Genomic DNA, 15820 nt, shown 5'->3' with positions numbered 1-15820 from the left:
TAAAAACACTTTTGAATGAATTTTAAAAAGAGTGATTCTAATTTTACTTTTTCAATTATTGAAAGTAAACTTCAAAGTTAACCCCAATGTACTATTGATTCAATTATATTAAAAATTAATTTGATCGAATTTGAAAGTAATTTAAAGTGCGTTTGATAGTGATTACAATAAGTGTTTTTAGTTTTTCTAACACTTTAAAAAAAAAATTATCTTTTATGTATTAAAAACATAAAAAAAACTTTTTAAAATCATTGTCAAACACACCCTTAATTAGGGAGATATGCTGGTCTAATTACTTTATTTTCCTATCAATAAAATATCAGTTAAGATTTTATTTTTGGTTGGCCCATGGACTGAAAAATGAACTAATGCTTACCCACTTCAATGATAGGTTGGGCTAGGAGCTAAATTGGGCCAGATTGTGAAGGCCCATTTTGATTTGGACTTCACGCATTAATCTTTTGACTTGATTATTACAACCCTGCATGACCCATTTCATAATATTCTTAGAAAATTATTCTCTATTTTGTAGATGTTAGTCAATGAAACAAACATTTTTACACCAAAAATTTATAATATCATTAATTTTGGACCATTTTCAATGACCATTTGATCTTCCCATTTTCTTCTCTACATTTTTTTAATAAATAGATTTAATTAATAAAAACATCAAATAAAAATAAATGATTTTTTTAAAGTTTAATTTAATTATATTGATTGATTTTAAATTACCTTTAATCAAATAAAAAAAATTAAATATTTTGATTGTTTATATTTAGTAAAAAAAACAAACATCACCTCGGATATATTTGATTTCAAATTTCACCCCTCTAAATAAAATTCAAGCCCTATTTCAATTTCATTTTTCATTTTAGATTTTATTTAAATCTAGTAAGATATTTTATGAACCGTAATTAATAAAGTTTCAATTAATAGTCTACAAGTAAAATAAATAGGATCAAAACGACGTCGTTGTACTGAGATTCTGAAAAATGAATTGATTAAAAAAATATCTATCGTCAGACCATCCTCCAAGAAACAACGAGCGCTGTGTTTTGGGGTTTGGATTTACATTTGAAAAAAAACAAAATTTTTAAGTAAAAAGAAAAAGGCAAAGTCGATCGATTTTCAGCTTCCGAAATAACAATAAATCCAAAATCAAAAGCGAAGGGCGGAAGATCAACGAATCGGAAAATTGTGTGACGGAGATCGGAATCTGGATGGCAAATCTGTACGTGAAAGCGGAGCCGCCGGCGGATCTGAACCGGAACACGGAGTGGTTCACGTACCCGGGTGTGTGGACCACCTACATCCTCATTCTCTTCTTCGCATGGCTCCTTGTTCTCTCCATCTTCGGCTGCTCTCCTGGCATGGCGTGGACAGTCGTCAATCTCTTCCACTTTTTGGTATGTTGTTTTTCTTTTGATTTCTCTCAGATTTTGGGTTTTTTTTTTTTTGTTTTTTTGTTGAGTTTTCAAGTGGGTTTCGGTTATTTGATGATTTTTGGTTAAAATTGATGTGTTTGAGGAAAACCAATACGTAATTTAGTTGTTTGGGGGTGGATTAGGGTTTGTGCTGGTGGGTTTTGTGGGTTTCGAGTTATTGTCTTTTGCCGATTTTGGTGTTTGTTCTGGAGTGTTCAATTGGGTTTCTTCGATTATTTTGCCCACTCTTTTTTTAATTAGATGTGCTTGAGAAAATCCATATCGTAATTTTGTGGTCTGACGGCAGATTGGGGTTTGAATGGGTTGGTTTTTAGGGTTTCCAACTATTGCAATTTGTTGAATTTGTCGTGTCGTAATTTTTTAACCTGTTGCTTATTATGTTGCGTTGATGAAAACCCATGTTGTAATTTGTGTTTAATAGGTTGCTGGATTTGTTTGATCGATGCTTTGTGTTGCATTTTGATAATTCAACGGGTTTTCTTGTAGCAAGATTGTATTATGATTTGGGGGAATTCAGCTTAGAAAAATAGATTATACTTGTGAAATTTTGTTGGAAGAATATTTCACCAAAACTGAGGGTAAGCAAAAAAGATGTAAATTTGGAATGGGGTTGTTTGTATTGGTTTGGACATCGGGAAATTAAAGAATCAACTAAACCAAGCCAAAAACCATTGCATTATTCTTAGCTGAGTGGAGATTCTTGTTTCCTTTGGTCCAAAGTGTGAAAAAATCTGAGACCAAAGTTTTATCACATTATTATAATTATTTTTTTAATTTTCTGTCCATATTTTCATGCATAAAGATGAGATTTGGCATTCAAAATTGGTAATAGATTCAGAAGATGTGGCTATTTGTTATATTTTTAATTAGGATTCTGAATCTACATTTTATTCATTTCTGGTACTTCATGATGTTTAGCAGAAATGATGACTTTTACAATTGAATGGAATTAGAACATGAAATATTTTAGCAAAGTTATGAAATGAATATGCCGAATGGGAATTGTAGAGCACAAGTTTTTCCAATTGATACCTAGTCCAGCCTAAATGAATAAGAAACCGAATGTTGGGTGTTACCTTTGACTAGTTTATTCAACTAGTACTTCTCCCCCACACCCCCAACCCCACCCCCACCCACCCCACCCCACCTCACATACACATGCCACATATTATCTCACTGGTAGTGAACTTCTAACTTATTTTCACATTGAAATCTGAAAATTTGAAATTAAGCTTCATATGAAATTTAGGCCTTGGTGTGCATGGCCGTTAGGCATTTCATAGTTGGTGGATTCAGTGTTTAAGTTTCTTGGTCATCATTCCATTACCCTGTGTGTATGAGGATGGATAGAGAGGACGTATACCTTCCATAGTGGAATTCTAACTGTCCTGTTGTTGCATGAATATTTTACAAGTTTGAACAGTTTGCCTTGCAATTTAAACATATGGTAAAACTTGGTATTAGGAAGAGATTTTGGTAAACAAAAAAAGAAACATTTGATAAGAGTTCCATTCTAGTAGACTGTTAATCAAAATGATGATTAAAATTTAATTTTCATTGATAAGCCACCAATGGCATCTAAATAAATTTGTTGGTAAGGATTCAAAAGCAACCAAGAACTTTTATTTTAGCATGATTTCATAATGAGGAGAGGCCCACAGGGAATTGTCTTTATTTCTGAAAAGTAAATCTGGTTAGAGGTTGGTGGAATTGAATGTGGTTGTATGTTGACATGGTTAGATATAACTAATCTAATTTAGTGGGTCATGTCAATCAAGTTCACTGGTTCAAATTTAGCCATTTTGATGTGGGTTTGAACTGTGGTTCAGTTGATATCAAGACAATTGTGTGAAGAAGAGCATTGCGCCACTAGGACTACATTTGATATGGGTACAGACTGTTTATTGGGCAGGCCTGTGTTTGGTCATACAGATTCCTTAAAGATGCGTCCAACAAAGAAGAGCATTGTGCCATTGGTTTGTTAGATGATTTTCTTGATCTGTATCTGTGGCACATTTACTAAAATATAATTGAATTGAAAGGATATTATAATGGGAAGGAATAGAGTGGAAGAAATCAGAATTAGGGATTCCTACTGAAGTGTTTTAGAAAACTATCATGCAACAGAATGGGATAAAACTGATTCCTTTTGAGTTATTAACTAACCGTCTGAAAATTATAATGAAAAATATATATGTATACAATAATGCTCTTATAATGGGAAACAAAGGGAGATAATGAAATGTTAATTTCATTTTCTGTTTTTTTTCCCTAGATTACTCCCACTTCAATGTTAATTTTTAGAATTTATACATTTATTATAAGATATAATGAGACCTATCAAAAAAAAAATTATTATAAGATATAATTAGGTAATATATATATATATATTGAAAATATTCTTCATCACAATTTTTTTTTTTGGGGAGAGTGCTTAGCCCCTTAGAGAAAATGTACTTTTATCAATTCAATGCAACAAACATGAGGTAAGAAAGTCCCTATGAAGAAAAGATAAAATCATTTTTTTAACTAATAATATTAATTTAGTTTCATGAAAACAGTGACTTGATTCACATGACTAACAGTGAATTGAGAAAAAATGACCACCAGTCACATCTTGTTTACATAACAATGATGACTTGGGTCACATGACTAATAGAATCTTAATTAAACTTGTTAATCTAATTGAAAATGTTCTGTCATTTGTATATAAACTATTCAAAAAGATTTACAAGCTTCAACCCTATTTTTTATTTACTTATTTATTTATTTTTGATATGCAAACAAAAAAATATATTAAGAGGGCCTAACAAAAAGAGGACCTAAGGACATATGACGTCAACCTACATTTTGTTGTTAGCACTAACTTCCATGTTCTATTTCCTAAATGACAATGACATCTTTCAAGTTGAAAATTCATTTTGCAGTTCTAGTGAGATAAGATTTTCCAAATGTGTGGGTTGTAAAAATTTTGTCAATATGTATGAGTTGTGAGGAAGGGGAATGAGATTGTTTGGAAGGACTAAGGAAAGAAAAGCCATTCCTTAAACTTGAAGAACAACTTTCCTCCAAATGTATCAATTTAGAATTGAGTTAAGCGCCTTCAATCGCCGGAAATGGAAGGATTTGAATTGAATCCATTTCAATGGAATGAATAAACATGCTCTTCGATATTTTATTTTATCCTAGGGTACAGAAAATTAGGAGATGGGCATTATGATTACTCAGATTTTCCATTTGAGTCTTGAGGTTTTAGAGTTAGATGGGTTGAGATACCTCAATAAAGACCTGCATCCTGCACACCTCCCTGGAAGCTGGGGTCATATATAACATAACTTCATGCCGCTGCAAACCCAACCTGCTATAAACAGGACATGTTTTGGACAGGGTTGATAGACAGGGAAAAAATTGTCACTTATATCTAATTATAATGCAACAGTTGGTGCTTTTTTGACATTTCATATATGCACCACAATTCAGATGAGTGGGGATGTTGGGCTTTTTTACTGTCATACTACTACTTGCATAGGATCTTTATTTAATAGGCTGAAGTGATATGTTTGTTTATCTTCTTTGTCTGTATGCCCTTCCTGATGCTACATTAGATTACTTTATTTCCTCTCTATGACCTGATTGAGGAGCATGCTTCACACTTTAGGTCACATATCACTTCTTCCATTGGAAGAAAGGAACTCCTTTTGCTGAAGACCAGGGAATCTACAATAGGTTGACGTGGTGGGAGCAGATAGACAATGGAAAGCAGCTCACACGCAATAGGAAATTCCTAACTGTTGTACCGGTGGTGCTGTAAGTGTCCTCCTACAACATTGGTCATTTCACTTGTATAAATATTTTTTTTTTGATAGGTAAAGAGAAATATATTAAACATATTCACTTGTATAAATATGAATATCATACAACCATTTTGACATTCATTAGTTATATTTTTGCATTAACCTTTTTTAAATTTTGATAGTTTTCAAATGATTATGCTTGCCAAGCTGTCTCTAATTACACATGCAGTAATTGTAAATCATCTAGCTCTTTGTTTGTAAATATGTGATTGCACACTGTGAACTGACAATTGAACTTTTTATGATTTTATGGAAGTTGCAATGTTAGCAGTTGTAGCACTGGGTAATTCTTCAATGGATTTGCTTTGATGTTTTGTCCTTATTTTGGTGATACATCAGAAAAGTTTCACATTCCTCTCTCTCTCCCTCTCTCTCTCCATCAATTTTTCTTCAACCAGCCAAGTCCCATGCAAGGATTTTTCAAGTATGCCCCTGATTCTTTACGTTCTCATAGGAAAGTTTCGATTATGGTGAGACTTCTTAGAATTGAGGTTTAATTGCCAGGTGCCAGACAAAACATCAAAGCTTATTTCTGTCAACTGTTGTTTATCATTTGGTTGGTCCCAAGGTTTTGCACCTGAAATGTTGATGACATACCTCTTTGGTTCTTTACATTCAAAATTTTCTCTTCTTGCTGTCCATACTTGTGTAAGTTGGTTCCTTATCTCCAGAGCCCATGTTACATCACAATAATTTTAAGGATTTTCTGTAGTTACTTGAATTTTGATCAACATTTTGGATTTTATGGAGGTTTTTATTACAGTTTTAACAAAGACATCTTCACTTGGTTTTGAGATTTGATTTCAAGGTGAGTAATGGTTTACTAGGGAATAATGGGATATGTGTTGGAATTCTGGTGAGGACTTACACGCACACACGGTATTAAAAAATATACTATTTTAAGTGGTGTAATGTTTGAAGTTTGCAAATGGTGTAGGGATCACTGAGAAAACACCTGCTTTTGAAAATCCATTGAAGTATTAGGGAGATTTTGAAATGCCTCTTGCATGGAAATTCCTTATAACAGTCGGTGAATTTTTCTGAGATTTTAAAGGATAAACCTAGTAGAATCATTTGTACTTCTCTTCTCAGGCAGCTAAACTACTAAACTAGCAATTAAAGGATAACTAAAATATTTGGTGTTTCAATAGGCGTGTAGGACTTTTTGTTGGATCATGCCAGACATATATTTGTTTGAGAAATTGCTGTTGTCAGATCCCAATATTGAACTGCATGTATGCTTCTGGGGTTTCATTTTTTTTCATTTTTGGTGAAACAGGGCAAGTTCACTAAGATTATTCCAATATATTCGTTGGATATTTTTTTTTATTGAGTTCCAATGCTTGATTGCATGCATATGGACTGCTGTTATATTGGTGGTCTCCTTGAATTTAACTGAATCTGCTTAGATGATAATCGCCTTATACATTTTTGTTATCCAAGTCTAGTTCTCCTGTACCCTCTTATTTTTCTCTTCTTTTGATTACTGCTCAAACTCAGGATCACTAGTTCTTTGGCATAGAGCATTATCGTTGAGCTACACCCCAGGGGGCTATTTCTCTTTTACTTTTACTGGTTGGTGAAAGGCTGTGCTTCTAGTTATTATTTATTTTCACAATCAGTTGATGTGTTAAACTCCTATTATGATCTATTAACCGCCTATTATTATCTGATGTGCAGATAAACCATGTTTTGACCAGCCTACTTCCTATGCAGGTTGACTGAGTTAGAGATGATTAAATTAATTGATGACAATGATTATAAATTTGATAATCTCACACATATACTGTTACAAATACAGACACCATTACAATTTATATTATTCTAGTCATAGTTTATTATATTCTCATCCAAAAGGTTTCGGCCTGTAATGACTTGGTGCCACTAATAAAATTCTCTTAACAGCATAGGAAACTTGGGTGGCAGTCTAGAATATCTATATATGATTTACTGGGATGTCATGTCAGGTTTCTGAAGGTAGACCTAACCAAAAACGACACTGATTCCCCATTTGTTTATCTTAACAGGTACTTGATAGCGTCGCACACCACTGACTACCAGCACCCCATGCTCTTCTTCAACACTCTTGCTGTGATTGTGCTAGTGATCGCTAAGTTCCCCAATATGCACAAGGTCCGGATCTTTGGAATCAACGCTGATCATTAAGTTGGGCTGGCAATGAGAAAACAGCTTGGGTTTTACCTGGTAAAAGGCTGCTGATCCTTACCCTCGTTCTGCTAAAAGCCAAATATATATTTTGTATAGAAGTCAGAACTGGAAAGGATGTTTGGATATGTAATGTTTTTACAAGCTCTGTTAGATATTTCATCTTTGAAATAAGTGTATCGAGTTTTATCTTTGTACAGTAGGGATTCTGTGTATTTGCCTTATCACGCTTGAAAGTGCTTTTGTTCCCATGACTCCTGCATTTGATATATCAACACAGCTGAAAACTTTTGATATATAGACAAAAAGAAAAAGCTCTCTTTGGTGTTTTTGGGTCTGATTAGGGTGTCGTTATCATTAGATTTTACGGCATGTGGGATGAGTCCATTTTGGAGCTCTCATAAATCTCCTTTCTGGGATGCTCATGCCATGGATTAATTTAATGTTTGTGTTCTGCATGTTCGGGAATTTTTTTATTGTGAACGCTTGGGGTGTGAGCATATAGAATAACTTTCTGGGTGTCCAAACAAAGTTAGAACACCATTACTTTCACATGGACCTTATTCCTCCAGCATTCCCATCCAACAACCCACTCCCTCCATGAACATAGAGGGATTTAAATAATCCTGAAAGCGAAAACGACGGAAAATTGTGACAAATAAGTGAGTAGTGAGGTCATCTTCGTCTTCATTCCTCCAGAGCGTATGAAATCTGAAGCTCTTTCTGATAGATGATTGTGTATGATTCCAAGGTCAAAGTGAAAATTAAGAAGCTCTGGTGATGTGGGTTTTTGCTTGATTTTCCGCTATTTTCTCCGGGGATTTTGAGCGGAATTCAAATAGTTCGGCTATTTTTTCCTTCTTGGTGTGAGATTTGGTTTCAAAGGTTTTGATGCAGATGTGGGCCATTTTCCCTGAAACAAATATTTAATTGGAAGACCTTGACTTGGGTGTTCACAATAGCATGTGCTCGCGACTCGCGAGCCAAGATTGTGTATCGCCGAAGATTTAGTTCAATACAAGATTGACTAAGGTTGGCCACGGGTCAAATACATATCATGGTAAAAATGTCATAAATTCTTTTTATTAAAATCAATATAAACGCTTCATAATTATATCAGAATGATTTGTAATATATGAGCTGATGACACATGTAATTAAAATATACAATTTTTGTTACGAGATAATTGATGACGTGTCAATCCACCTGTATATAAATTTTGCCTCCACTGAGATAATTTTCATCTTTCTTCTCTCTCCAACATTTTGCATCAAAATTATTACATGAATTTCAATTTCATGTGTAGGTGACAAGTATGCATAGATGTGAATGTTATAATATCCAATCAGACAAGTAATGTGGTTTGGACTTACATCAAAATCATATCACTAAGAGTTGCCTTCATCAATAAGTCTTCTTCCACTTTCTCTAATTTTAGAATTTTCTTATTCCCCAAACGCAACAAAAGTTATTTTACATGATGCTGACTTTAAGTATTTCTAATTTTTCTAAAATTTAAAAATTAAAAATAAGTATTAAAATACTTCTAAAAATTACTGTCAAAATGTATCTCATGACATGGAACCATATGAAACTAATGTCTCAAAGACTATATATAAACTTCAATTCAGTTGAATAGACATAAAATTGTCTTGAAAATTAATACCACTTCAATCTCAAAAAATTCACTTTTTATGTAACACAAAAGTATTATATGTTTTTCAAATATATCATAATCTGTCTTTTTTTCGTACAAACTTTAAAATACCAATGAGTTTATGGAAATATGGTAGTGATAAAAAAAAAAAATTATCCTTTGAACAGACAATTTTAATTGAACTTTAAAATTGTCCTTTTAAAAGTTAACTTCTATATTCAAATTAAAATTGTCTCTTTCAAAGATAATTTTTAATCAATATTATAATTTTTAAAATATAATATTTTAAAAATTACTGAATTTAAAAAAAAAAAAATCGAGGGGGAATCCTAAATGGAGAGGAAAAGGACCTCCATGAAATGTAGGTTGGTTGTGACTAATTGTGAGAGACTCCATTTTTCTATTAAATTCATGACACTAGTACTAGACTAGAAGATGAAACATAGAATATATATAAATGGAGAGCTTTATGTATATATATATGTATGGATGGACTGAGTCAGTGGGGGAGAAAATTCTAGCACGCCTGCCTAGAAGAATGTTTGGGTCCCTCCAAAAAAGGCCAAAGAGAGGTGGGTTTTGTCAGATTTTTCTTTGTCTTGAATATAAAATCAATGTAGATGACATGAAGTAATCATCTTTACCCCATTCTTGGTTGGCATACATATTGATTAGGTATGCTTTTTGTTGAGGCAGGTAAACTGAAAATTCTTTAATCCCATTTGCTCTTCATTCTCTCTTCCACTCTTGGATTAATTTTGCCTAATTAATCCTCCATCTAATTAGTCTCCCAAATGAATTCTGATTTCGGTCTCCGTAGATCTGAGAGTTGAAATTAATAAGTAAATTTTGTTGGAAATATGCTTACAACTCTTTTGAAGAACATGCAACACTGACTGTGATGGGAGAAAGATACGAGTCAAGACCATGATGAAAGCTGCTAAAATGGTGAAGCTCTTGGTGAAGCTTATACTCACATCTTTTTCTACCTCTGAATCCATGTATTTTACGAAAACTCTTTTGAAGCCAGCCTGAAATGAGCTTCAAACCGTGGAGATGATAAGCTTTTACAAGGAGGAATAAAGAGAAGATAAAACAAAGGAAACATTTGTATCCTATTTGTTAGTTCTCTAGAGAACTCCAAACAAAGTGAAAAGGAAAAAAAAAAGATGAAAAAGTGGAAAAGAAGAAAAGGAAAAGAAATTAACTTCTTGAAGATGATCTCCATTGTTGTTCTTCTTCTTCCTTAATTCTCTACCATGATCCTCCTCCTCCTCCTCCTCCTCTTCCTCCTCCACCAAACATGCCATTATTCCAGTATGCAGCAGTAGCTGAACTCCCTTGTCCCTTATTACTACCACTACAATCATGATCAACTCCAGTGCTTGTTGTGGCTGGGAGCTGTTTCACTTCTCCAAAAGGAAACAAAACCCTTCCGGTAGTACTCATATTCTGCTGAGGATCAACCCCATGTAGATGAGCAGAAAAACTGAGGTGGGGTACTTTGAATTCTTGCAGAGGAAACCCTGATGTGAATAGGGTGCTTGATGAATCCGGCATCGGTGCTGGGACAAAGGAACTCAACCCCCTGGAAGTGATCCCAGTCTTGAGAAGCTCCAAGGCTGAAAGATGAGATAAAGTGGAGGAAGAAGAAGAAGAAGAGGAAGAAGAGCAGTTGTTGTTCTCGATTTTGGGCACTTCAGCAAACTGAGAGATGCCATGGTAGTACTGTGGAAGTGGAAAAGCCAAGTTGAGATCATGGGGTTCATGGATCCTAGGGTTTTCAGAGGAAAAGTGGGAGAGAATTGGAGGGTTCAGATCAGGAAGATGGGTTTTGAATGAGGATGAAGATGTCAATGAAGAAGATAAAGAAGAAGAAGTAGTAATAGATCTCTTGTTCTTCCTTGAACCTCCTCCAACAGGGACATTCCTCAGAGTTCCTCCTTCAGTCCAATACCTTCTACAAGTTTTGCAGAAGTACCTTGGCTGAGTCAGACTATAGTTGTTGTAGTAACAGAACTTGGTGTTGGTTGAGCTACATCTTGGACAATTCACAGCCTGATCCTTCTGGGGCCTTGCCTTCCTCTCCAACACAGGCTTAGAACAAGTATGATCAGAGTTTATCGAAATCGATATCGCCTCTTCCATGTCCTTCACTTCTCCGATACTATTCTCCTGAAACCCCCATGAAAACAGCAACAATTTTCAGCATCAAAATCAAAGGATCATCACCCACAAACCAAACACAAAAAAAAAAAAAAGGTTGCTTTTGATAGGAAAAGAATACTGAAAAAACAAACATTAATAACTACTATTACTACCTTTTCTTTCATGCCTTTATTGGTGATCACATAAGCAAAAAGGGGAAGAAAAAAGAATATAAAGTGAAGAGCTAGCTAGCTTCCATGTTTCAAGAACAGATCAAAACTCATGCATGGATTACAAAATCAGGAGAAAAAAAAAAAAAAATCAGCCCCAGATGAGAAAAGGTTCAGAACAGTAGAAAGAAAATGAAACAAGTGAACCAACCTGAGGCCATTGAGCATTATTCATGACTTCAAAAGATCGAGAAAAGGGGAAGAAAAAACAAGTGATGATGTCTTCAGAGAAAAAGAGAGGGAGAGAGGGAGAGAGGGAGAGAGAGAGAGAGATAGATAAAGGGAGAATTCACCTCTCCTTTGTCTGCAGCTGCCCCCAAGTGCAAGAAAGAATGTTTGGGATTGTTTGTGTGGTGGCTTTATGTGGTGGCTTTATGTGTTGGCTTTATTACTTTACAAATGATGAAGAAAGTGATAGTAATGGGTTTGTTTTGACCACACAACAATATATTTTCCTACTAAAATTCCTTGGTGGGAAAAAAGGGGTAGATTATTGCCACCATTCAATCTTAATTATACATATATATTTAAAAATTAATCTTCATTTACCACAAATTAATCTCATTGCCCATCCCAGTTTAATCATTAATTCTCAATATTTAAGTGATATAAGATCGAGACAACCCATTTCACTTAAAATTTGCTTCATTGATACTTGATAAAATAGATGATTATTAACATAAAATCTCAAAAACTACAATTATTACTCATTCTATTCTTGTAGATCAGAATTATGAATGTTTTTCACTATCTCGGATTCCTCTTTTCCCACGCCATATTAGGGGAAAGTCGTGATTCTTGTTTCTTCCTTATGTCCCATCCTTTTTAGTGTGTTTCCTAAAAACTAGTTTGTGATTAGTGTCGTAATTCTCTCTATTTTTATGAAAATAAAAATAAAAATAATAATATTTTTTAAAAAATAGATCATATCACATTTTATTTAATTTTAATTTGTTTTAATACATATTATTGATTCAAATTGAATTAATTTATCCAGATGAAAATTTTGAAGAGAAAGATCTTTGAAGATTTAAGTATAGCTTAGGATCAATATTGTTGTTAAAAAAATGTTTAAGGTGAAATTAAGGAAAGTTATTTTTGTAGTTTATCAAAGAAAAATACGGTATACATATGAAGAATATAAACTATATAGTAAAGTTTCTTTGAAAAAAAAATGTGGAAGTGTCAAAGTCTAGGGAGAAAGGGAGGGGAGACAAAAGCAACTGTGGTAGGACCCAATTAATGCGGTGGTAGGATTGATGAGAAAAAATGTGTTGGTTTCTTTCTTCTGATTGGGACATTTTTGTTGTTTCTCTTCAAATCCACCAAGTTTCCCAATCTCTTTCCCCTTTTATTTAGTTTTTATTTTCTTAATTATAATATTGGGTAGTCTTCTCTAGCTATTTTTTTTGAAAACCAAAGGCGCTGCTCCTGTTTTCTGTTTTCTGTTTTCTGTTTTTATTTTTTATTTTTAAAATTAAATGAATAAATGAAAATTAGGTTATAAACAACATATTTAAGAAGTAATTTTTCAGTTTCATTTTTTAGAAAATTGGGTTTCAAAAATAGAAAAAGAGCACAAATAAAAGAAAAAATCATTTTCTAAAAAGGTTGAAAATAACAAGGGATAAAATCATATAAAAGACAAAGGAATGATATAATATTTTGTTTGTTTTTTTAGTTAGATTATGAATTATTATAAATGAATATTTGTTTATTAGAAAAATTCATTGGATTAATTCTAAGTATATTCATAAAAATCAGTAATTGTATGATCACAGACTTAATTTTTAAAATTAATTTTAAGAAGAAAAAACATTAATATCTTAAGTAAAGGCATTTATATATATATATATAAAGTAGAAAATAAAAAAGATTTTTTTAAAAAAATTAAAAAGTATTAATTTCATTCACATTCTTTACCGTTTCTACTATAATTTTCTCAAATTTGAAATTTTATTAATTATCTCCCTTAATTTTTTTTTTCTTTTTTTCACTCGTTTCCTCTCATTCAAAATAAGAGAAGTATATGATGAAATTTTAAGTTTATAAGTGTTGGATGTATTTAATCAAAACTTAAGAGGAGGTGAATGAAATTAATGCAATTAAAAACCATTTTTCAAATTAGATATAATGTAAATTTTTTAGGTTGGGAATTGTTATTAAAAATAGTTTTTCGTTTTTTAAAATAGAAAATCATTTTTATATTTAAAAAAATACATTTGATAATTTTATTATTAATAATAATGTTTTGAGAATTTATTTTGAATTATTTATTTATTTTTAACAAATATCAATAGTTTTCATAGGATCTAAAAAAAATTAGGAAACATGGTAGAATAAATTGAGAAAAACATTTTTTGTATTTGAATTCTCCAATATAATTTTATACCTCCAAATAAATAAGAACACTTTATGAAAATATTGACAAACAAACCCTTAGACTTTAAGATAATAACTTCAATGCCCCTATTCTACATGGGACATAATTATAATTATATCTGCATGTCATATGGATTTGGCATATGCTACTAATTTTATTTTTATTTAATATATAAAATTAATGTATAAAAATGAATTATCATGCAAGGATTTAAACAATAATTTATGTGACATTTGAATAAAGAAGATGTAATTAAAAGTAATCTAAAAAATAATGGTAACTTTGTATTTAGTTAATTTAAAATTTGACATCAAATTAAGTAAAATATAATTAGGGATGATAATCGAGCAAATTTTTTTTAATAGTCCTTGACCTCCCTCCTAATGGGACGAGTTTGAGATTTTTCTAAAAAACTCGAGATGAGTTCAAGTCAGATTTGGGTATTGTCACCTTTATCCGATTATATATGAAATTAATTTAATTTTTATTGTCCTATTTTATATATATATATATAATAGTTTTAAAATGAGCTAGTAAAATTATAATATTTTAATTATTTATAAAATATATTTATTTTAATATAATTAAATAATTAATTTTTTTTAAATAAAATGAATTTGAATAAATGGATGGGGTTGGGACGCCACTTTGTAATCCCTAAATATAATGAGAAAAAGAATTTAGAGAGTAGAGTGGGCATATGGTTAGGGTTAGGATTGATTAAGAAAATTAAATTTTATATTATTCAATTAAAAATTGAATTTAAACTATTAACCGATTTGAAGTCTGATTTTGCATTTAACGTGAAACACACGGCATTGGTGCTGTACACGTCGGCCGCCTCCTTTTGCTGACCACTCCGCTGCTCCACACTTTCTCAAGTTTCTTTACAATCGCCAAGTCATCCATTACTAGAAACACGTGCAGCTGAGGTGAAATCCTTTCTTAGCTCCTTTCTCATGATCAACAAAATGGGCCTACTTTGCAGCCCAAGCGAGGAAGGATTCTTCTTTGCGGGCCTCAAAATGGGCTTTGGGCCAGCATGCCTTTAAATGATTTAATTGATTCAAGCTTGTTTCTTTGCATCATTGTCTTTAACAAATGGAATATCATCTATAAATATTATTAATTATTTAAGAAATTATAAAAATATGGTATCCTAAGTTTCACTATCTTCCAAAAAGAATTACTTTAAGGTGTTTTTTCTTTTTCCTTTTTTAGTTGGGAATTACAAGCTAATTTCATTGGTTTTTTTAGTAGCTCAAAGCCTTTTTCTGTTAAATTTAGAAAAAAAATAATACAAAAATATACATATATACTTTTAAAAAGCTTAATGACGAAGTAAAAGATAATATTATTTCTTATAAAGTCTTATTTTTAAGACTAGTATAATAGGTGAAATAGAGTCGAGTCAGTCATAGTTTTTGGTTGATCACGATCGTCTTTCAACATCATATGGATTCTAATGATGATCTCAACTTTGAAAAAAAAATTAAATTTCCCAAAATATTTATCATTTGAAAACCATCAAGAAAAAGCAACCCTAGGTGATATGGATACACCAAAAATGGGGTCACTAATTTAGCTCCATTGCCCTATTCTCCTACATCGAAATCCAATTTAGATTGAATCAATGGCTCCATCTCATTCAACACTTACTCATATTAGGCATGTCATGTATGCATTATGTCTTGGCATGTCTTGGCATTTGCGCCCTTAATTTCAAGTACATTCGTATGCGGACGGACGTACATACTTTCCATATATAATAACTCACGAATTTGCACAAGAACATCATTGTCCATATCGTGTTTTTGTGTTGCATGAGACTAACACGTAGTCATGCAATGTAACTATCTTCTTTTGAGGTATTGTCATGTCTAGGGTTTGCTTGTTGGGGGAACTCACCTTACACAAATAACAAAAGAAATGAATCA

At 32.3% G+C, this 15820-nt stretch overlaps 2 protein-coding genes across 4 annotated transcripts; one reads left to right on the top strand and one right to left on the bottom strand.

Annotated features, from left to right (window-relative positions):
* Positions 1 to 1041: 1041 nt before the first annotated feature.
* Positions 1042 to 7761, top strand: LOC117932372 (ORM1-like protein 2). The gene is made up of 3 exons (XM_034853611.1): positions 1042 to 1406; positions 5104 to 5252; positions 7327 to 7761. The coding sequence occupies exons 1-3, from the start codon at positions 1221 to 1223 to the stop codon at positions 7463 to 7465; spliced, it is 474 nt and encodes a 157-aa protein (XP_034709502.1). The 5' UTR covers positions 1042 to 1220; the 3' UTR covers positions 7466 to 7761.
* A 2294-nt stretch (positions 7762 to 10055) lies between these two features.
* On the bottom strand, positions 10056 to 11825 carry LOC117931718 (dof zinc finger protein DOF2.5). Of its 3 annotated transcripts, none has more exons than XM_034852754.1 (2): positions 11794 to 11825; positions 10056 to 11297 (listed from the first exon to the last, which is right to left on the bottom strand). In XM_034852754.1, exon 2 carries the CDS (start codon positions 11268 to 11270, stop codon positions 10377 to 10379), a length of 894 nt encoding a protein of 297 aa, XP_034708645.1. In that variant the 5' UTR covers positions 11271 to 11297; positions 11794 to 11825; the 3' UTR covers positions 10056 to 10376. The 3 variants fall into 3 exon arrangements, with proteins under 3 accessions (XP_034708645.1, XP_034708643.1, XP_034708644.1); XM_034852752.1 differs by lacking the exon at positions 11794 to 11825 and adding an exon at positions 11652 to 11775; XM_034852753.1 differs by lacking the exon at positions 11794 to 11825 and adding an exon at positions 11444 to 11608.
* Between the last annotated feature and the right edge of the window lie 3995 nt (positions 11826 to 15820).

The sequence above is a fragment of the Vitis riparia genome, chromosome 15 (genome assembly GCF_004353265.1).
Source record: "Vitis riparia cultivar Riparia Gloire de Montpellier isolate 1030 chromosome 15, EGFV_Vit.rip_1.0, whole genome shotgun sequence".
Classification (NCBI taxonomy): domain Eukaryota; kingdom Viridiplantae; phylum Streptophyta; class Magnoliopsida; order Vitales; family Vitaceae; genus Vitis; species Vitis riparia.
The sequence above is the reverse complement of the archived record's forward strand: the minus strand, read 5'-3'. Positions and strand labels throughout refer to the sequence as shown.